General features: G+C 40.3%; 1 protein-coding gene across 1 annotated transcript in view; it reads right to left on the bottom strand.

Moving 5' to 3' along the window:
• Positions 1–22,127, bottom strand: part of DGKK (diacylglycerol kinase, kappa) — a 116,324-nt gene that overhangs the window by 63,664 nt on the left and 30,533 nt on the right. Inside the window, exons 2-3 of the mRNA XM_012644854.1 lie at positions 2,309–2,419; positions 522–602 (exon numbers count right to left, since the gene is read on the bottom strand). Coding sequence (XP_012500308.1) covers positions 522–602; positions 2,309–2,419 — 192 coding nt within the window. The remainder of the gene's footprint in view (positions 1–521; positions 603–2,308; positions 2,420–22,127) is intronic.

Below are 22,127 nucleotides of genomic sequence, written 5' to 3'. Positions count from 1 at the left end.
CAGATTTTGATAACTTGTGTCACCTTTGTCATTTAGTTCAAAGAATCTTTTGATTTCCATCTTTACTTCCTCATTTATGAAGGAATCATTCAGCAGAATATTGTTTAGTTTCCGTAACTTTGTGTAGAGATGTGGATTTACATTCTTATCTATCTCATCAAAGGAGGGGATGTCATGTAACTTGATCATCATGCTAATTTCTGTAGCATATTATTAATCTCTTGAAAGCCTCCCAGTGATACTCTTCTAAATCACCTTTACCAGGAGGACTGATTTTTGTAATAGTCACACCCCCTACCCTGCCCCCTGAAATCAGCTTAGTTTTATACCAGGCTGGTAATAGGAAACAAGACCATCACTTTTTCCCCCATAAGTGGGCTGGTAGAAAATGTTTGCCTGAATAATAACACTTTGGAATCAGAGGAGTCTTGGAGAACAAAGAGGCAACAAGTGAGTATGGCAACCCCTCTTTCCAGGTAGCCCCCACCCCTGCCCATTCAGTCATTCCCAATCTTACTTACACAAAAACTGTGACAAAGGTTTCTACAGCTGGTTTCTGCCAAGGCGACCTGAGACAGATCAATTGTTTCAAAGTGTGCAAACTGAAAAGATATAAGATGGAGAGGGACAAGGAACCATCTGGTTAATGAAGCAAAGAGACATTAAAAAGTAAATAGACACACACATACACACTTGCTGACAGGCATTTTTGGCAGTCATGGTACAATCATTTCTTTGGCTTGAGGGCTGGGATATATGTAGCAACATGATTTTTGTTCATATATCATGTGAAAAATAAGAAAAAAACCAAACTAAATCAAAACACAGCTCTTCCCTAAACATTTATGTGGATTTATGGGAAGGCTTGGATTGGTCAATTCAGAATTACTCAAATATAAAGGTTTATGCTGGAGAAGATAATGGGATGTGGCTTGGTGGAGCAGATTGTTATCAGCTCTTATTTTATTGGGGGGCAGCCTTTGACAGTGTTGCTAGTCCCATCTAGTTTGAGGCTTGTGTCTCCTCATACACTGGCAATAGTGGGTATCACCCAGCCAGTGGGAGGAATTCAGTACTATGGATACAGACAGGGCTGGTTTCACTGGTATGCAACCTGTGCAGTCACACAGGGCCCCATGTTCAGAAGGGCCACACACTTGGTTTAATGCTGTGCTGTTGCCATCTTGAAATTCTTAATAATTTTATTTTTGAGCTTGTGTTTGGCAAGTGAAGTTCAATGGGACAATGGATCATGCATATGAGCAGAGGAAATATATACAGTGTGCATGTCTACCCTATGTCTTGTCTCTCCATGTGCATTTGTGATGCCCGTGAGCATAGAACTCCAGTGGATCCATGATTCGTGGGAGTTTATCAAGACTCAAAGCAAGTACAAGGTAAGTTTGTTATATCTAGGACTAAGTGGGGCAGCTGATGGCCCTGAGAGGCCACACTTTCTGTTAGAACCAGAACCTGCTTCAAACAGAAAAAAAGGCAATGGTTTCTAAGAAACATGAACAACCAAGGAGCCCTATCATATTCTTCCTTACTCATGTTACTTCCCTGTGTTAGACAACCATTCACACTAAAAAGGATGACATGGAAGGAAAAGGAAAGATAGGGCAACCCACAGTTCTTTTTCTTTTCAAGTCAGAAAGTGTTGGTAGAATGTGCAAGTATCAAGTAGTGAAATAAAAACAGTTGAGCTAGTTTTGTGTACTGGTGAAAAAATATATACCCATCTATGTGCTACTAAATGCAAATTGCATAATTTTGGCAATTCTTCATATAAGTTAATGTAAATGCTCTTCTATTTGCATTTAAAACTAGCATTGTACAGTGTACAGATGAATGGTAAAATTCATGCTAACTATTTAAAATTTTATTTTTTATTTACTTAGAATGACATTAAATAGCAAATGAAAATGCCATGGTAAGTCATTGCTTTATGTTTTAGTATAAATATAGGGCATTAAATGTTAGTACCTTTCATAGAACTTTCCCCTGCTTTTCTAATAAGGGGCCCTGCAGTTTCATTTTACGTTGGGCCCCGCAAGTTATATAGTCAGTTGGCTCTGGGTGCAGAAGCTAACTGAGGAAACTGTGAAATGGAAGGGAAAAGGGGAGGGGGAAGAAGAGAAAAGTGTCCCCCATATGTCCCAAAAGGACAAGTTTAAAAAAAAGAGTAGAGGGTTTCAGCTTTCACCCTAATGTTTGCCAACGTGTCTTTACCTATTGGTCCATCTCCACACATAAACATTTCCTGGCACCCACCCACTAACCCAATTAACAAGATTCTATACATTACCGCGGGATGGTGTGCAAAGTAGAGCTTCTGTCCTTGAACCAGAAAGTATCTAAGCTTCCATCTCTTGAAGGAGCTACAGTTCTTCAGCAGAGGTCCTTCCTTCAGTATTTTCTGAAAGACAGAAGCATAGTGTTGAGTAATTAGATCAGTTTGCAAGATCATATCACTTGTTCTCTCAGATGGAAAGATGAAATATCTAGAAGGCTCTATCTCTGTCACATATCTGAGAAATGGCCTGAGGGAACACAATTAAGTTAGTTCAATCAGAAAAGACATTGGTTACCCTTGGATAACAGATTCAGGATGATATAGGCTTCACGTTTCTTACGATACATAGCCCAAGAACCATGGAGAGCATCTCCATTTGTGGTAGGGGGTAGTGGGGAGAGACATGAACACATACATATAAGAACAATGCTCCTACGAAAGAACAAGTGGTAGAGGAAAAGGGTGTAAGGGCAGATTTCTTGGAAGTCTCCATGTTGTAGCTCTAGACAGGGGCTTCCTATCTGCTCTTTCATAGTGTTCCTTTTGGAATATTACGTTGCATCGTGTCCCTTCCCTTCTCACAAGCCTCCAATAGCTTCTCAACACTTTTAGAACCAATCCAAAGTCCTTACCATGACCTTCAGGAGACTCATGATCTGATGAGGGAGCAAGCACATAAAAAGGGCACCAAAAGAGAACTACCTTCTGGTTACTTCATGTGTCTCACAATCTGACCACTGATTTTCCAGTTACTTGCTGAACAGACTGACGCTAACTGAGCTTAGAGTCCGTTTACCATTTTTACCATCAAGGAAGTTCTCAGTTACGTTACAGGATACAAACCAATATGCAAGTTTGCCATTTGGGAAAAGTACTCACCTTCACCTAGCTAAAACCAAACCCATACTTAATGGACAAAGAGCCAGACTGAATTTAAGTCACCAAATCAAGGCTCTACCATGAATTCTATTTATCATCTAAATTAGAATTCACTATTGGGTGGCTGGGAAAGTGTTTTGTTAGGCCCACCTAGTGTTTTCAAAGCTTTTAACTAGTTGATAATATTTAAAAGGTGTAAGATTTCATATAAAAATGCAGGTTTCCTGTTTCTTTTTAAAAAATCAGAATAGACTGGGCACAGTCACTTACACCTGTAGTCCAGGCTACTTGAGAGGCTGAGGCAGGAGGATCACTTGAGCCAGGCATTCGAGGCTGCAGTGAGGTATTATTGTGCCACTGCACTCCAGCCTGGGTGACACAGCAAGACCCTGTCTCTAAAAAAAAAAAAAATCAGAATATCTGGTAATATTGAACTTACATTCTCACATGGCAGCAATCTGCTGGAACCAAGTAACAACTGCCCCCTTCAGATGGGGTGCCTAACTCCAGCAAGCATTTGAGTTTGGGACCATGATCTAAACAATTCTTTGTCGTTCCTGGAAAACACACACACACACACACACACACACACACACACACACACATTTATACATTATGTTCAATTCTCTAACCAATTAGCTATTACTAATGGACAGAGTCTCTGTATCTCAACTGAAAAGTCAGTTCATGAGCAATCATAATTTACCAGAACCCTTTTGACAATTTATGGGAATGTCAAGGTTATTGTCTCACCCTTGAGATGCAAAAGAATGGTGCTGAGAAGTCAGAACAAAGAGAACAATAAGATCTTGTGGGAAGGGGGGAGGTTGCAGAGAGAATGATAAATTATATTTAAATTGTTGAGATTGAGTCATCATGAGAAAACAACTCTTGTCTAAGCATTAAGAATGTATCGTTTCTTTCCTCTCTCTGGCCAAGTGGCCTGTAGTACGCACTCTCAATGACAGCATTTGGTTTTCTATACGTATCCAAACCCTCTCACCTCTATTCATATACTCTTCCACACTAAGTCTTCATGATACCTAGACAGTCCTATTTACTTCTTTCTGCTAAAGACTTAAATTCTGGATTTTAACTGCTCCAACTCTGTACAACTAAAGCCACACCCACTATTTCTGCCCTTTCCCTGTTATTCTGCTCTGTCAATTATTAAATGCTTCCTTTACTGTTCTTATTTCACATATATAATGTTCCCTATATTAGCTCATTTCACAGGTTTTGGTTGGATATTTTCTCCTTTACTCCATTTTCAGTTTAAAGCTTTTTAGCTCAGACTGTCAGATATCTACACAACTACATTCTCCTGGTCTCTTCTGGAAAGCACTTACTCTTGAAGAAGAACCCATTTTTCAGGCATTGCAAGCCATGGACCAGTAAACTAAGATCTCCTACTTTATAACCTGTGAATATGATAGCCCAAGAGGACCCAGATTTTAGCTTAGACATTTGCCAAACTCTTTTATGGTATTACTATGAGCAAGAAAGAGAAACGGTTTTCTTTCTTCAAGTTCCTGTTTTGTCTACATTTAGATCACATATCCTACCCCAGCAAACCATCCTACATGGTTATTCAGAGAGTATTCTCAATAATCCAGCACCCAGCCTTAACTCAGGTGACCCCAGCCAAGCTCTACCAGTCAGGGGATCATTAAAGACAATAGAAGTATATAGGGGTAAGGCTTCTATAGCTCACTGTAATTAAGTTAGTATAAATCTGAGGTAGATTCTGATAAGTTAAGATGTATATTGTAATCCCTAGAGCAAGCACCAGAAAAATAACTTTAAAAATTGTTAAAACATCATAAAACAACAATGAAATACCACTATACATCTATTAGAATGACTAAAATCCAAAACACTAACAACATCAAATGCTGGCAAGGATATAGAGCAATGGGAACAGTTGCTCATTGCTGGTGGCAACGCAAAATGACACAACCAGTTTGGAAGACGGTTTGGCAGTTTCTTACAAAGTCAAACATATTCTTACCATATGATCCAGCAATTATAATCCTTGGTATTTACCAAAATGCATTGAAAACTTATGTCCACACAAAATCTGCACACAGATGTTTATAGAAGCTTTATTCATAATTGCCCAAACTTGGAAGCAACCAAAATGTCCCTCAATGGTTGAATGGATAAACAGATTGTGGTACATCTACACAATGGTATGTTATTCAGTGATAAAAAGAAATGAGCTATCAAGCCACGAAAAGACATAGAGGACTTTGAAATGCATATTGCTAAGAAAAGAACCCAATCTGAAAAGGCTGCATATTATCAATCCAACTATATGACATTACAGAAAAGGCAAAACTATAGAGACAGTAAAAAAGTTCTGTGGCTGCCAAGGATTCAAGAGGAGTTAGGAAGGAATGAGTAGGTAGAGCACAGGGGATTTTTAGAGCAGTTAAACTACTCTGTATGATACTGTAATGGTGTATTTTTGTTATTATACATTTGTAAAAACCCATAGAATGTACAGCACCAAGAGTGAACTCTAATGTAAACCATGGACTTTAGTTAATAATGAACCAATATTGACCCACAATTGCAACAACTGTACTGCACTAATGCAAGATGTTAATAACAGGGGAAACTGGGAGGTGCGAGGGGGTATATGGGAACGTTCTTTACTTTCCACTCAATTTTTCTGAAAAGCTAAAACTGCTAAAAAATTATCTATTAATTTTTTTTTTAATGAACAAGCAAGAATAGCCAGGGAAACTCTGAGAAAGAACAGTAATTAAGAGAGGACTAGCTGCCATTTAGATTTTAAAACTTAGTATAAAGCTACAATAATAAAAAAATCATTAAAGGAACTAAAATGTTAAAATCATTAAAGGAACATAAACATACATCCATGTGACATGGCAGGGGCATGTATATGTAGAATATTCATTTAAAAAAACCCAAAACCTCTGTCTACAGTCCGGCTGTTTGGGGGAATGGCTGAGTTTTTTTAAGGCAGAAATGAGGCCATTTCTTTTATACCTGAAACCCAGGGGGTGAGGTATAAAGCAGAAAGGGAAAGTTTCAATGTGTGTCTACTAATGAAGAATGAGGAGGATTCCTGAAGTGGATGGTGAGGTTATAGAGCTGCCTTCCAATAACAAATCATTATAAATAATAATGTTATTATTATTATGAACATATTTTGGATCAAGTCTGGAGCTACTCTGGCAGATGCTATGACTTGTCAACACAAAGTTTATAATCCCTTGGCACCCGAACAGGGCTGGCAGCCTGTGGGAATTCACCTTCTTTTGCCTGTCAACTTACTTTGTTTCTGTCAAAAGCCAAATTACCATTTGGAAGCGGGAGGGCACAGTCAGCCATGACAAGAACAGAGTGTCAATGCCAGGGAGTAGGTAAGCTCTGTGGTTCTCAAATTGTTTACCTGCATAAACCTCTTCACCAAGTTAAGACCCAAGAGGGCATTGACAGAAGGAACCAAATGAAGTAATATTGCCTTGAATAAGATAATAATGAAGTTAAAACCTGGTTTTTGTTAAGCACAAGCAAATTACTTATTCTAACCTCAAACACCTCATATTATGAATACTACAAGACACCAAGTTTCAGGTCATCTGGAAACGAGCCCTTAGAGATTTCACATTTTTTTTTTTTTTTTTTTGAGACAGAGTCTGGCTCTGTTGCCTGGGCTAGAGTGCCGTGGTGTCAGCCTAGCTCACAGCAACCTCAAACTCCTGGGCTCAAGGGATTCTCCTGCCTCAGCCTCCCGAGTAGCTGGGACTATAGGCATGCGCCACCATGCCCGGATAATTTTTTCTATATATGTTTAGTTGTCCAGCTAATTTCTTTCTATTTTTTTAGTAGAGATGGGGTCTCGCTCTTGCTCAGGCTGGTCTTTAACTCCTGAGCTCAAACGATCTGCCCACCTCGGCCTCCCAGAGTGCTGGGATTACAGGTGTGAGCCACTGTGCCCGGCTGAGATTACACATTTTAAAAACTACTGATTTCTTTCCATTTTTATAACCTATACCCTATGCTCCCTAGCCAAAATGCTGCAAAAGACCCCTGTATCCTCTCTTAACTTTAACTGTCCTCCCTCCTCCTACCCCCATAACCAGCTCTCTCTTCCTCCTGTTCCTTTCAGGTGTAGAATAATGAGGTGAGGAAGTGAGGAGGAAATTTGGAGAGGGATTTGTTCCTCCAGAAAATTCCCAGAACCCTGGGCTTTCTGGTCCCTCCAGAAAATTCCTAGACCATGGTGATTTGAAATACTTATTGATATAAGCAGAATTCAGCCTCTTTTCCCCAGATACTTCCTTCTATCAACCCTTAGGAGTAACGATCACTCCTTAATTTTCCTTCCTGGTACTTAAGAAATGTTCTCTTTTTCTTCCCTCATCTATGCCCTGCTAATTACTGACATCCTGTTATCTGTCCAAGGACACAGCAAATCATCAAAGCCTCTAGTTCTCATTCCATGAACCTAGTATTTGTCAGTCAAAAAAAGAAAAGAAGGACTTTGCAATGCATCTGTCATTGGATGGATTGCTTCATCTGTCTTTTCCCAGTTCCCATTGTGGACTCCACCTTTTTTTAGGCCCTGTGGGGCAGCTAAAGAAGTTGCAGGCACATTCCTTGTCTCAAAAATGTGGATCGTAGGAGTAGAGGTGGAGGAACTGATAATTCATGTAGTCAAAAGCAAAGTTATATGAGCTTAGAGAATCATTTGAAAGAGCCATAGGACCTTTATGTTCATTGCCCTAAATGTTTACCTTCTGGTTCAAATAAAGGGTTCCACCAAGAAAATGGCCAACACCCTGCCATTGGGTATACCAGCCAAATCCTAATGATCTCCTAGCTGTCCTATGATACTAAACTGGTCAGTTTTAATACAAACACTTTAAGTATAGGGCTATCTAATCGATGCCCATAGAAGGCTAGTTGATAACAGAGGAGTCAACAAGACCTAGCAGAGAGTATGGAGAACTGGAAAGCCCAAGTCCAGTTGCTACTATGTTCTAGGTTGCCATGTTTGAATGCTGACCAGTGACCAGCTCATTCCATTTTTCAAGACAAGCTGGCAATTTTTGTATGAAGATTCATAATTTTGAAATGTTAGCAACTGAAATTAAAAAGAAACTCATGAGGGACAAACAAAATATATATTCAGGCCAAGACTGGCCCACAGGCAACCAGTTTGCCACTTCTGAACTATAGCTACTGTCACATCAGAGGAGGTTGTAGTGTTTAAGTTCAGAGTTTATATGTAGTAGGGAGAAGAATTATAATGCCCTAAGAAGAGTTTCTTAAGTACTAATCATCATCTATGAACTCCTACAAATACCTAAATTTGGATCTTGGAGAAGGTACATTGCATGTAGTCCTTTTCCTTTTAAACTCTGTCCTCCTTCAGAGAAACTTCCCTACTAACCCAATTACTGTCTCTGAATAAACAATTATTTAAAAAACCAACAAGCAGCCCCAGAAAGCCAGTTTGAATAGGCAGAAGCTAAAAATCCCTCAATCAATGGGTTGTCCCAAGTCAATGAAATACAGTATGTGCATGCAAAGCAACCTTTACCTGCTTGGGGCTGCTAAATGGAACCTGAGGACCTGAGATGCACACTGGAAGAAGCAAGCAAACAAGCACACACATCCTGCAAAGGCAGGTATTGCTTAGCTCCTAAGAGGATTTGCACAGTGCTTCCCAGTCCTCTTGCAGATAATATCATCTCATTGCCCCCTCAGCACAACCACGTGGAGTGTCACGTCCAATTTCTAGATGGTAAATCTGAGGCTTGGGTATTGTTCCTAACTTTGCTCAAAGACCCGTAATTACAAAATGCTGGTGGACTCTGCTCCCTCTCCCCATGATAAGAAAACTGGGAGGGCCTGGTTAATTAGTACATACATGACAGAGTGAACACATACCCCACCCACTCCCCAGCAAACTTTGTCCTGAAAGACAAGACCACAGATAGCTAAAAATTAAGAGTTATTCTGTGAACAGCTCTGAATGATCAGTACTAGAACTGGTAATGAGCTTCCCTCCAGGAAGCAAATGGTAATCCTTATTTTTCTAAAGACCTAATGTTCTATGGTGAGCAAGAGGGGAGTTCTGTTTTTTTAAAGTGACTGTCCAAGATCAAATGGAAGAGTAATTAAAATTCACATATCTAAAGCAGTTTGCAATTGATAAAGTGCCTTTAATTTCATATGGAATTCTCCCATCAGCCCTCTGAAGTAAGCAGTGACAAGCATCTTCTAACTCCATTCTATTCTATGAAAGACATCCTGAACTTAGTTTCTTCAAGTGGCTTGCCCATATATTTTTATTTTTAAGACATTATTAAGGAATTTGAAAGTGTTCCTCTCAAATAAGATTGCCCATGTTTGTTTTGCACTTTTGAGACTTTGCAGTGTCTTGGGACTAAAATATTTGTCAGAAGAATGCATCTCTAGTGTTATTATGAAAGACAATGAGGAATGGAACTCTACATGGGAAATTTTGCTTTGTGGCTACCTTTACAGGCACACAGCTATTTCCTAAAATGGGACACACATGTAATCTTCTTGGTCCAAGCTGCCACATTTCATGGCAATATCTATGATGCTGCAGATAGGGAGAAGTCAGGAAGGGTTGTAGGGTCCTTGTACATACTGGAATACCAGGATACCACCTGCTGCTTCTTAAATGAGAACACACTACAGGCAGGCCTCCTATTTCTTCCTCCAGTTCTATCTGACATTAAAACCCAAGTAACATTGTGGTCTCTACTATTAAACTCTCAAGGCTGGCTATTTTGTAGTGGGAATGAATATGCTGCTAATTAGTCTATTGTCCCGAGTTCAATCACCACAGAGATCGATTGGCTTTATTCAAATCCAAGAATGCAGGACTCCAAGGCATAGGTAATTCAGGTCCTGTGTACAGCATTCACACAAATGTCTTTGCCAAAACTGTGGCAGCCCTTGCAGAAAAGGCTAGAGCTTTGGAAAAGTCTGCTTTAGTTTCATTTTGGATCCTCTTTGATATGCCAATCCCCAAATCCATTACTCCCAGAAACTGTTGCACCCTGGCAGAGGTAGTCGCCGCTTACAACTCAGCATGCATAAATTAATTGCCAGCAAGAAGGGTGAGCATTTCACTCTCTCCATATTTATAAAATATCTCAACAGGGTCTGTAAAGCAGCCGTTTCCTATATGTAATTAACACCCACCTGCTGCTTAATTGGGAAGGGGCAAGTACAGCTGCTGCTGTGACCTTTTCCTATTCTCCTCCCAAATCCCCAAAGCTTCTACTATCTGCTATGTCTGCTTTTCTGTGGCTTGGTGGATTTTTGATGCATGAGGCTTTGGGGAGTTTTTAACCCTTTCCTAGCAAAATAAGTCCCTATTACATAGCCAAATTGAATTCCACCCAAACAAAAAGTAGGCAAGCATCGCGACATGTACCACTACTGTTATTAGCTTGCTGCTCTTCTGTTTTAATTTCTCATGCTTCTCTTGTGAGGGAGGCTGGACCAAGTTGGGGGATGAGTAGGTTGTCACTCCCCGACTGAGAAATGGATTCCCACCATGGGCACAGCTGGGGAGGCCAGGTTTTTGCCTATGTCTCCTTCAGTTAGAAGACCTGGAACATCTATTCTCTTTGCTTTGGGGGTGGGTGTGCTGGGAAGAAAGCCATTTCCTAACACAGGCCTGCCAAAGTTGATTCAGAGCAACTGTGTTTGATTTGGTTAAAGTGCAACTCCGGGTGCTTTAGGCCTTAAGAAAGGCCAGACCCGCTGCTTCACTGAAAGCTTTACATTCCCCAGGGTCCCGTTGACGTGGCAGGAGTCAGACAGACTGGCTCCAGCACTTACTAGCTGTGTGACCTTGGGCAAATCACTTAACCTCTCTGAGCCTCAACTTCCTTGTCTGTTAGATGAGGATACCCTGCAGAGCATGTGCCTGCCACTCTGTGAGTCCCTTGTCCCTTGTGGATTGTGGACACGAGGGCTGCTGCCATAGCTCCCATTCATGCCACTACTGGAATCTTCCCTCCCTGACTGGCTAAAGGTTGAAGCAGAAGAATGAGGAGCACAGTAACCAACTGTCCTGGTTTTTCTAGGAGTTTTAGCACTAAAGCAAGGAGAGTCATGGGCAGAGACCTGTTGGTCACCCCTAGCACTGAGAAGCCAGATCTTTCTACTGCCCAGGTCTGAACTATAGCTGCAAATCCCCTCCCACTGCTTCCTGTGCTATGGAAGAACTACAGAGGATCATCCATGTTCCCATTTTCTGTTAGTGAAATAAAGGAAAGTTGAGAATGATGCTACATTTATTTAGTTTTTCTGAATAGGCAAACACCTTAACCAGTTCCTTGCATATCATTCAAAAATATTTTATACACATGAACAAACATGTATATATACATCTATTTTTTCTTCATGTAAATCTTAGCATTCTATGTACGATGTTTTGTTTCTTGCTTTCTACACTTAATATATCATGGAGCTCTTTCAATACCAAGCTGCCTCTTGGTATGTAAAATTCTTTTTACAATTGCATAGCATTCCACTGCATGAATGTAGAGTGATTTATTTAAGTGGTCCCCTATTAATAGACAGTGGTTTCAAATCTCATTTTATTATAAACAATACTGCAATGACTCTCTGTATATACATGTCATTTTGCAATGGTGTGAGTACATTGACAAAATAAATATTAAGGGTTGGTGACTTTAAAACTAGCCCGCTGGAACCATAAAGCCTAAACACTTCTAAGTTTTGGGGAAGCCAAAGGCATAGCAGCAGGAAATCCAGTGAAAGTAACAGTGTAAGTGGAAGCTTAGCCGATAAGCCTGTATGTTCTCAAATCTGTCTGTCCCCTCCCCCTTCCCTTTTTCTATTACTGGAGTTTCCTAGGAAGGATAAGGATCACTAATTGGGGAGTGGGGAGGAGGTGAGCAATCTGGGCTCAGGCTGACAAAGTGCAGAAAGCGGTGACCTGGCTGTCAGCAACTGTCTTGGGTCTGGCAGCAGCCAGGAAGGGGGAATTCGCTCTGCTGAGCCCTCCCAGAACTGCACGCAGGTTTGAATGCTGGTTTTGCTGCCTACTAGTTGTGCAGCCTTGAGCAAGCCATTTCACTGCTATAAATGGCCACTATTAACTTGGTAAGATGAGGATAGAAACTCTGGTCTACGTAGTTCAAAGTCTATTCTTATGCCACAAAACTGCCTTTTAACTTTCCGAGCTAACCTTGACCTTAGCAGTGAGTAATCTTAGCCCTCCTCACTCTGTTAGAGATGATGAAAATAAGGCCCCAAGAAGGGCTGCACTTACTGAAGTCAAACAGCTAATTAGTGGCAGAACTGGGCCTGGGCTTCAGGCCACCCTATTTCACTGGTGTGTGGACTCCTCACCGACCTTCCTAAGGTGAGTGAAGGTGCCCATAACTGCAGCCATTGAGTTTGCTTTGTATTGGCAGTGACTTCTGGAACACGTGCATAGTTTGGGGGCTCCAGGGAAATAGCATGGAAAGGGATGTGAGAAGACAGCAGGAAGATGGCTTGACTCCAAGAGTGGGATCAAGAGGAAGGCTGGGTCAGAGCTTTGGAAATTTGAGGAAAAAAGTGGCTTATGGGAAGTCTTCCTGCAGAAGATAGATTTTGCTCTACAAATGCAGGGAAGGCTGAAGGTTCTGAGTAGGGGAAGGAGGATTGTTTCTGAGCCTTGGGGGAGCCAAAAGCTTAGAAGCAGGAAATGCAGAGAAAGGAACAGTGTAAGTGGAAGCTTCGTGGGAGATCCCTATTGCTACAGCAGCAAATGCTGCTGCCTAGAAATGAAGTTCTGTGGTTAAACAAAGTCCCAAAAGGAAAGATACCAGGGTACTTTGGACACTGGTCCTCAACTTAACCAAGATCACGGAAGTCAGGACATGAATTAGCTTATCTAGTGCCACTGACTTACCAAAAAATGATAAAGCAATACCTGCCTCCAACTGCCTTCTTCCCCACACTTTAACCTGACATCAGTCACCAAAGATGAAGGTTATTTGAACATTCTGTGGATGTTTCTTCTCTTGGGGACATGACCCCACTGCTTCTAACTAACCCTGGGCTCCTACCACCAAGCCACATGAGCTCTTTATCCTAACAATCTATTAGGAGACCAGTGGCTCCTATTCTGACTCTGATGATGGTCTTCATTAGAAGCAGCAATTTCTTCTCTAAGTTTCTCTTGGACCACTTCCCTCAAAGGAAGAGAGTTGTTTCTGGCCGACAAATGCCTGCTATTTGCCTTTGCTCTACATGCATTATCTCATTTAATGGCCACAACAACAGTCCTGTGAGGGAGGTAGAGAAGTTGAAGCTCACAGAGGTTAAGTGACTAGTTCCAAGTCACAATGAGTAGCAGAGCTGGGGTCTGAACCTTGATCTGCTTCCCTCTACTGTTCCCCCCTCAGTACCAAACAACTACATGATGATCATCATGATCTGACTTTGGTGCCAGATCCAACTTGGGGATCATTTCAATCTACTTCTTTTCCCCCAGGGGCTACTATTTTACCCCACAGGAAAAGCCATGGATGAGTAATGTCTGCAGATTTCCCACTAGTTTAGCTAAATTTCTTGAAGGGCATCATGTACTGCAAATGATTTCACAAACGGGGAGGGGAAAAAATCACAGTCCTTTTGAGAGGTACCTGAAATGTCACAATTGCAAATTTTTCATATATTAATACTTGGTAACAATATCCTGGACCATGCCCAAGAGCTTCTAAATCTGGAGACTTTAGCCTTTAAAGGTTTTTTAAAATGCTTGCAACCTAGCGCCAAAAAAGAAGCTTACAAATGTGGAAATATAATCATGTGTCACTTAACAACAGAGATGCATTCTGAGAAATGTGTCATTAGGCGATTTCATCATTGTGCAAATATCGGCATGCACTCACACAAACCTAGATGGTGTAGCCTACTACACACATAGGCTATATGTTACAGCCTGTTGCTCCTAGGCTACAAACCTGTACAGCATATTACTGTACTGAATACTGTAGGCAATTTTAACACAATAGTAAGTATGTGTGTATCTAAGCATAGAAAACATACGGTAAAAATACAGTATTATTATCTTATGGGACCATGATAGTATATGCAGTCCATTGTTCATCAAGACACCATTAACAGCACATGACTGTATGTAGCTCATTTGGCTACAACTTACTTAAACAGCAAAGCAGTGAAGAAGACTTAATTTTCATGCTCTCAGTACTCTGGTTTTAAAAAGTACCTGTCTCTTTCCAACCATGGCTTTATTTTTAAAATATTTTTTTTCTGTTCTACTACTTTTTAAATGTTTTTGCATATTATGAGGGTACAAATGTTTAGGTTAAAAATATTTTTAAAAATAGATTTAGGGGATACAAGTGTTTTTTTTTGTTACATGGCTGAGTTGTGTAGTGAAATCTAGGACTTTAATATACTCATCACCCGAATAGTGTGTATTGTACCCAATACGTAATTTTTCAATACCTCTTAGATGGTGAGTCCATATCATCTAACTACATATACTTGCAGAATAAATGTTTACCCTGGAGTTGCGGAGATTGCCTTATTGCTAAACTGGACTCATGCAGACACCCATCTGAAGGCCTGAACAGGATCTAAGAATATATTCACTAAAAAGTCCTCTGGGGATGAAGTGGTTAGATAATAAAGAGCGGATATGTGTGTTTTGGTTTTTATTTTTTCTCAGCCTTATGAAGTGGCATTGACAAGAATCATGAGGAGGGTAGACAGAAATTGATTCCAGACCAGTTGGTTCTGCTTGCTTCTTGTAGCAATAGTGGTCTAGGGACAATGAAATTCACTAATTCACCAGTGGTTGTGTGTGAGTGGTGGTAATAAGAGTGTGTGTGTGAGAGACAGAGCGAGAAAGAGAGAAAGAGAGAGAGAGAGAGAGTGAGAGCCTTGGCTGGTCTGTCCCACCAATGGTAGGTGAGAGCAGGAGCAAGGTATCAGGTAAGGGCACCTCAGGGGTGAGATTAGCTTGGGGGTAGGGTGGGTGATGACCAATCCATGGGATATCCCACTCAACCTCTAAAGCTGTGGATAGCCTTGCTGCCTCTGAGCAGAGAACTGCCCCTGGCTGAGCAAAATTACCTCACATGGAGGCCAGAGGTATGGTAGCTTGACAGCTCACCAAACCTGGAGGAAAAAGGAAGGGAAGAACAGTGATTGTGGGAGACACTAATTTGTCAAAGAAGAGACTATGTTGTGGGCCTTGGTTCCAGAGAAATTACTGGCCAGGTAACAAGGCTGAAAAGCTGTGCCAATTGGTAAGAGGAGGCTACCAGGGACAAGCTTCCTGGAGTCATAATAATGAGATGAATTGCTAACAGTTGGTGAGTCCTTACTATGTGGGAAGGACTACACTAATTATATTACATGAGTTATCTCATTTGATCCTAACAATGTCTCTAAAAGGTAGGTGCCATGATAATCCTCATTTTATAGATGGGGAAACTGAGTTTTGGAGAAATGAAGTAATGTGGAGATGGTGATCCTTAATTGGTTAATAAATGGCAGAGCTAACATCCCTCTTGAGGTCTCACAGGACATGGATGACCAGTTAGTTGTTCCCTCGGTGGAACAAGAAAAAGGAAGGTTTAAATCACTGGTCTTATTGGAAGTTATACCCTATTTTAAGTCAATCAACAGAAGGAGGCAGAATTGCGGGGAGATTAGTGATGCAAATCACAGCTTGTTGGTTCATTTTGTTTTTCTTTTTAATATTAGGTGCTCAAGCAATTAAGGTAATAATAATTGTTTAATTTACCCAGCACTTTATAGGCTATAGAGTCCTTGAAGATTCTCACTTGACTCTGAACACAACCCTGATGGATAGACAAGGTATCGACTTTTTTTTCAGATGAGAACATTGTGACTCAAGGAGGTGAAGTGACTTGTCCAAGGTCACAATGTAGTAAACTAGCTCTGGCTTTTTGACTTCTAGTACAAGGCTCTTTTCACTGAATCTCCGCATTTTATACTTTCTGTGTTGTTTGATACCATTTTAATTAAAAGTCCATATTTCAAAGTCCTGATTTCCCCTTTTCTGCCACCCTGCAATAGAATTCTCTGTCATCACTGTTGAAGAAGTATGACATAATCAAGTGTGCCAGTGGCAGGCATCCTCTTGGTTAATGAAGATAATACCGTGCTGGACCCAAAGGGAAATTCTTCTCTGACCTGGCTCCTGGTAATAAAAAGCATTAACTTGACCATACAACCACTGCCCAAAAGCACTGCATAAGGATCTTACTGGAAAAGACTGAGAGTGCTGCTCTTACTGTTGCCTCTCCTCCCAGGGGTCACTTCCCACAGCTTTGTTCAGATGTTTTACCCTAAGATCTATTGCTACCCTTTTCACAGTTTTGGACCTCCATTTATTTCCTTGTTGAAACACCACCCAGATCTGCATCCTTTTCCAACTTCTCCCTGTAGGAAAACACCTGGTGAAATTACCACCCACCTCCATTCCTCTCAAGCCAGGCTACGTTTAAGGGATTAAGGCTGCTCAACTCCTAAATGGCCACTAACTACAGTAATCAAATTCTAACACCCACTGGCCAGGGCTTAGAGCAAGGCTGATTGTTACCATCTGGACTTTGTGCTGCTCAACTCCTGATGGCCTATCCAGAAGGGGTGACCCGAAAAGTACAAATGCACTAAGGGAGAGAGAAAGAGAGAGAGGAAGAGATCAGTGGTATTATAACTCAATCTGACAGGCCTGGAAGAGGAGTAGAAAAGAAATAAGGATAGGATGAACATGTTACATTGGAGGGATGGCTGGGGTTGACAGTAAACACTAACAAATTTGTAGATCACATAAATGCACATTTTCCCACCAGTGACACATAGGATTCTCACTGGTCCTGGAAAGATCTCTGAGCCACCATTTCATTGACTCTGAGATTGTGGCCTAATCAACATGTGCAACTCCCTGTTCAAAGTCTCTAGGGAGAAAGCAGCAGTGACTTACATGGGAAGAGAAGGGTTATCAGCTGTGATCTAGGAGACAGATAGTCTTGAATTGCACAAAAAAATAAACAGTGAGCAAAATTGTCCTGGGGTGGGGGAGGGGATTGTCCTTTAATTGGAAACAGGGCCTTAAAAACAGGGCTTAAAAAAGGGAAGGAGCAGGGGATATGGCAGGGGAGGGTCCAGTTTGAAACAAACTCACTAATAGCAATGTGCACACACCAAAATTGAAACACAAAGAATTACAGAGACACAGCTGTCTTCCTCTTGCCTCTTCTACCCCTCTATGCATATGATAAAAAGTAATGTTCTCACCAGACTGGCATCTAATGTCAGAAAATACTGCAAGGCAGGTATTGTCATCCTTATATTACAGATAAGGCATTGAAGCTCACAATGGTCAACTGAATTCTCCAAGATCACACAGTTACAAAAGGGGATAACTTTGATTCGAGTCTATCTGATTCCAAAGCCTAGACATTACACCACACACATTGCCTCTCTTTCCTGGGAAGTGAGAGATGGTTTGAAACGAGAGAGAAGGTGGATAGTTTGAAAAACCACAAGAGATCTAAATCATACCACTTGTGAGTTTTCACAGAAACATTTGCACACAGGTTCGATATGGGCAGCAATATGGCACCTAGGAGAGACAGTGGACTTAATGGACTCTGAATTCCATGGAGTATGGCCACCAGCAGTAACCTGCTGTGTGAGCAAATCACACCACTCCCCCAAGCCACCATCTCCTTGCTAGGAACTGCAGATAAAGATATGGAAATTTGGCACTTGATTCATGAAGGGAAGCCAAGGTATAACAGGGAAAAAATACTATTAATATTGGTCAGGTCTTTTGCCACATAGCAGCCTCCTACCAAATTTAAGACTACAGAGTTAGCCTCTTCTCAGTTTTGCCCCTTCTACCCCTCTATACAGTCTTATTTCAAAACTGAGCAGGTCAGGAAAGCAAACCTCAGCATAAAACTCTTGGTAATTCACAAATATGTGTCATAGTTGAGTTATGTCTGATAGGCACAGTGCCCAAAGTGCCACAATTTACCCATAGTAGACACTTGATGAATGTTTATAAAGTGAAATCGAGTTGGGGAAAAACACACTTGGGGAAGACAATGAGAAAGGGTGTTCTCAAATGTTCAGAAATCTATTTCCTGTCATTTGGCTCCTATAAGTCAGTCACCATTGTAGGAAACATGCTGAAGATTCTTGTATATCCAAGCACATATATTTAGGCAAAATCCAGTTTAGCACATTAAAAAGGAGTGTAGATTTTGGACTCAGATAAACCTAGATTTGAAGCTCGGCTTCATCACTCAGTAGGTGTGTATCCTTGGGCAAGTCATTTAACTTAAAAACCTCAGCATTTTTACCCATAATGACACATGTAATGATAATCAACTAAAAATAAGGATCAAGATAATGCATGAAAGCGCCTAATGTAAGGTAGAAATGCAATACATACTTCTTTCATTCTGTAGCTATGGTGGCTATATTTTTGGACTCCTAAATTGGAACACAAGGCTCATCAAGTATGAGCGTATATATGGTTGCAACAGGATATTGGGGGATCAATTTGAAATCAGTGTTTTGCCCCAAATTTGGGAGCATAATTTACATATAAATAGTCTAAGCCCAGTGGGATTTTACTACTAGAGGTTAGGGTGCTTTTGATTTTTGTGGATTACTCCATGAAAGCACAGACTCTCTCTTTCCCATGAGTATCAGAGCAAAGATCACTGGGAAAGGAAACAAAGACTATAAATAGAATATCAAACTTAAGTCTGTGGAAGAATTTGTGTCTGCTGTCCCTATAAAGACACTCATAGTGCTAGGACATATAAGCTCCCCAGAAATAAAACAGAACCTAGAACATCAGAAGATTTTCTGATTATAGGTGTGAAGATTTAAGGTAAGTTAAAAGAAATGTTCTATTTAAGCTTGGAAGAGAAACCAGTGTTAGAACAAGTGGTGATTAGAATGGTTAGTATTAGTGAATCCACGTGTTTATATCTCTTTAAATTTAGCACATAGACATTTTAAATCTAATGCTCTCTAATATTTATATTAAAATAGTGAGGCAATTTTTGAAGGCCTAAAAGGATGACTGAGGTGAAAACATCCTTTTCTATTGTATTATATTAGCCACAAATATGGACAACGTAGCTTCAAGAGCTGCTATAATTTGCCATAACTAAGGTACCACTCTTTACCTGGTGGCAATTTATTCTATTCATAATATATCTAATGAGATCGGGCATGTTTAGGGCCTAATTCTGGGCCAATAATCTAGAAGGAAAGCACTAGATTTTAGAGTCTAACCTTGCAAAATCAAAACTATTTAAGTGAAATAAGGATAAATATCACAAGGCCATTTTTCTACCTAACGAACAACTAAGAGCGAGGTTTTATCATACCCACTAACAAGGTCTATAACTTTACTGGACAGGACACAGAAGTCTACAACTATCTACATAACAGCTTCTACCATGCACTTATCCTAAAACAAAAATCCAACTCTTTCTTATTCTACTTTGTCATTCATGTACCTTGGGCTCTCAAGGGAAATCTAAACGTAGAGCTATATAATGAAAACTGGCAAATGCATCTTCTCATTTTATTTGTGTACCTTTGAAAAACTTCAGAGGGTTGGAGTGGACTTCACAGTCAAAAGTACATCTCCTTGCTCATGGCTATATGAGATGACTATATACCTTAGCTATCCCCTCCAAATGGCTGTTCTTATCTTTCTTAAAAGTTCCTCCTCTTCCTTTTATCTTTGATGCAGAGGAAGGAAATTCTCATCCTGATTAGCTCTCAATTCTGTCAGGAGCAGCTGGAGATTTGCTATACCAACATGAGACCAGTAGAAAACCAAGAGTACTTTCAATGCAGAGAAGAGAGTATGGAGTAGGTGAACATAGCCCATGCCAATGAACTCTCTCTGGTTATTACAGAGAAATTAGCTATAAGGGAACTCCCTAGATGGGCAGAACTTCCACTTTGGTGTTACCAACTTGATGGGCTTTTTGATTTCTCCAGGTTTTTCTCATCTGAAGACTTGATGAGACTCTTTTCCAGGCTCGTGATTCACTGTTTTTACCCAGGAGTACCAAGTTACATGATGAAAAATAACAAGGAAAGTGTGAACTAAAAACCTCATAAACCTTGAATAAGTGTGAAACTTCAGTCTTTCTGACCTCAAAATGTGTACAGTGCGTACACATACTATCTCTTCATTCAAGGACTCAGAGGTGCCTTGGGATCCCTTTGGTCTATTTCAGTTCTCTAATAAAGTCCCACATATACATGTTCAGAGGTAAGAGGACATGCTGATGGCTTGAAACTAGAGTGGGTACATGCATATTTGGATGAGAGAAGGTGGTTCTGGAGTGAACGAATAGTAGAATCAAAGAGAGAAGTGGTAGTTAAAGGAAAAGCTGTCAGTGAAAGGATTTCAGGAAGGCAAAATTCAGTGTGTAAAATCTTTTACTGTAGGGAAAAAAGTGTCAAGCAAACATTTTCCATGAAGCTTAAAATGTTTTATATACTCTGCCTGATTTGTCCTTTCAACATCCCACAAAGGCAATTGAGGAAGTAGGTTATCATTTTCATAACTCATTGCCTCAGTAGATACACTTACAGAGTGCTTTTCCTTCCCCAAGTTTAAAGTGCAGTAAAATGTCATATTTTCTTAATAGTATCTATTTCTAAGAATGTCAAAGTGTGTTACAGATCATGTTCATTTTGTATTATTGCCACTTACATATTTTTTCAGAATGCGTGTGCAGATATATATTAGCTTAGGTATAAACCTTTTAGTAAATTGATATAAGTAAATAAAAATGATAAAAAATGATGCCATTTTCCTGGACCAAGATGCTTTCAGTGTCGCACTGATACAATTCAGCAAGGGATCTTGAGACACAGTCCATTGATAACATTCTCTTACTGAGTTCTGTATTCTAATGCATCCTACAGCCCCAAAAGAGGCTTCTTGAACCAGAATGCTTAATTAATTTCCTCAAGGTAAATGTCACAAGGCCATTTCTTCACATAATAAACGTCCTAGAGCAACTAAGAGCTAAGAAATATGTGGAATGCACATTTTTTCAAGTCTCAAGACAGGCATTCTGCTTAAGTTGTGTACTTTGCCCGAGTCTAAGGTGTAATACCATCTATTTTCCAAATAGAATATGAAGTCATTTAGGTTTATATAACCATATTTAAGTGAAAGTATAAAACACACTCTAAAAGTCAAATATAAATGTATTTTGATTAGTCATGGCATAACTGAAAACCGATTATTACAAAATCCTAAACAAACAACCCTATTAAACTTGTCAATTATAGTTTAACAATGGGGCCATAAAACTCTGGGCTCAGCTGTGTCCAGGTACCCCCTTTACCAAAAAAACAAAAACAAAAACAAAACAAAACCAACAATGTTATTTCAGGTCAACAAGAGAAGTGCAAAGCTGTTCTTTTTGACCTCTCTCTGTCTCAGAATGATGAGACAGGTCATGGGGAATGGATCTGTGTGTGTCATGGCCTCAACTCTAAGTGGGACCCTGCAGAAGATTGATGCATATATTAGGTTTTTATTGCTAAATGACAAATGACCACAAACTTAGTGGCTTAAAAAAATCTCCCGTTTATTATCTCACAGTTTCTGTAGGTCAGAAGTCCAGGCACAGCTTAGCTGAGGGTCTCGCCAGACTGCGATCCAGGTGTCTGCCAGGTCTGTGGTCTCATCAGGGGCTTGACCGGGGAAAGATATGCTTCCAAGCTCCCTCAGGTTGTTGGCAGAATTCAGTTTCTTGTGTTTGCAGGACCAAGACCTCAGTTTCTTGTTGGAGGCCATGTTTAGCTCCTACAGGCCACCCATAGTTTCTTGCTACATGGA

This window comes from Propithecus coquereli, unplaced genomic scaffold (assembly GCF_000956105.1).
Source record: "Propithecus coquereli isolate 6110/MARCELLA unplaced genomic scaffold, Pcoq_1.0 Scaffold221, whole genome shotgun sequence".
Taxonomy (NCBI): domain Eukaryota; kingdom Metazoa; phylum Chordata; class Mammalia; order Primates; family Indriidae; genus Propithecus; species Propithecus coquereli.
Note: the sequence above shows the minus strand (reverse complement) of the source record. Positions and strands in the feature narration are given on the sequence as shown.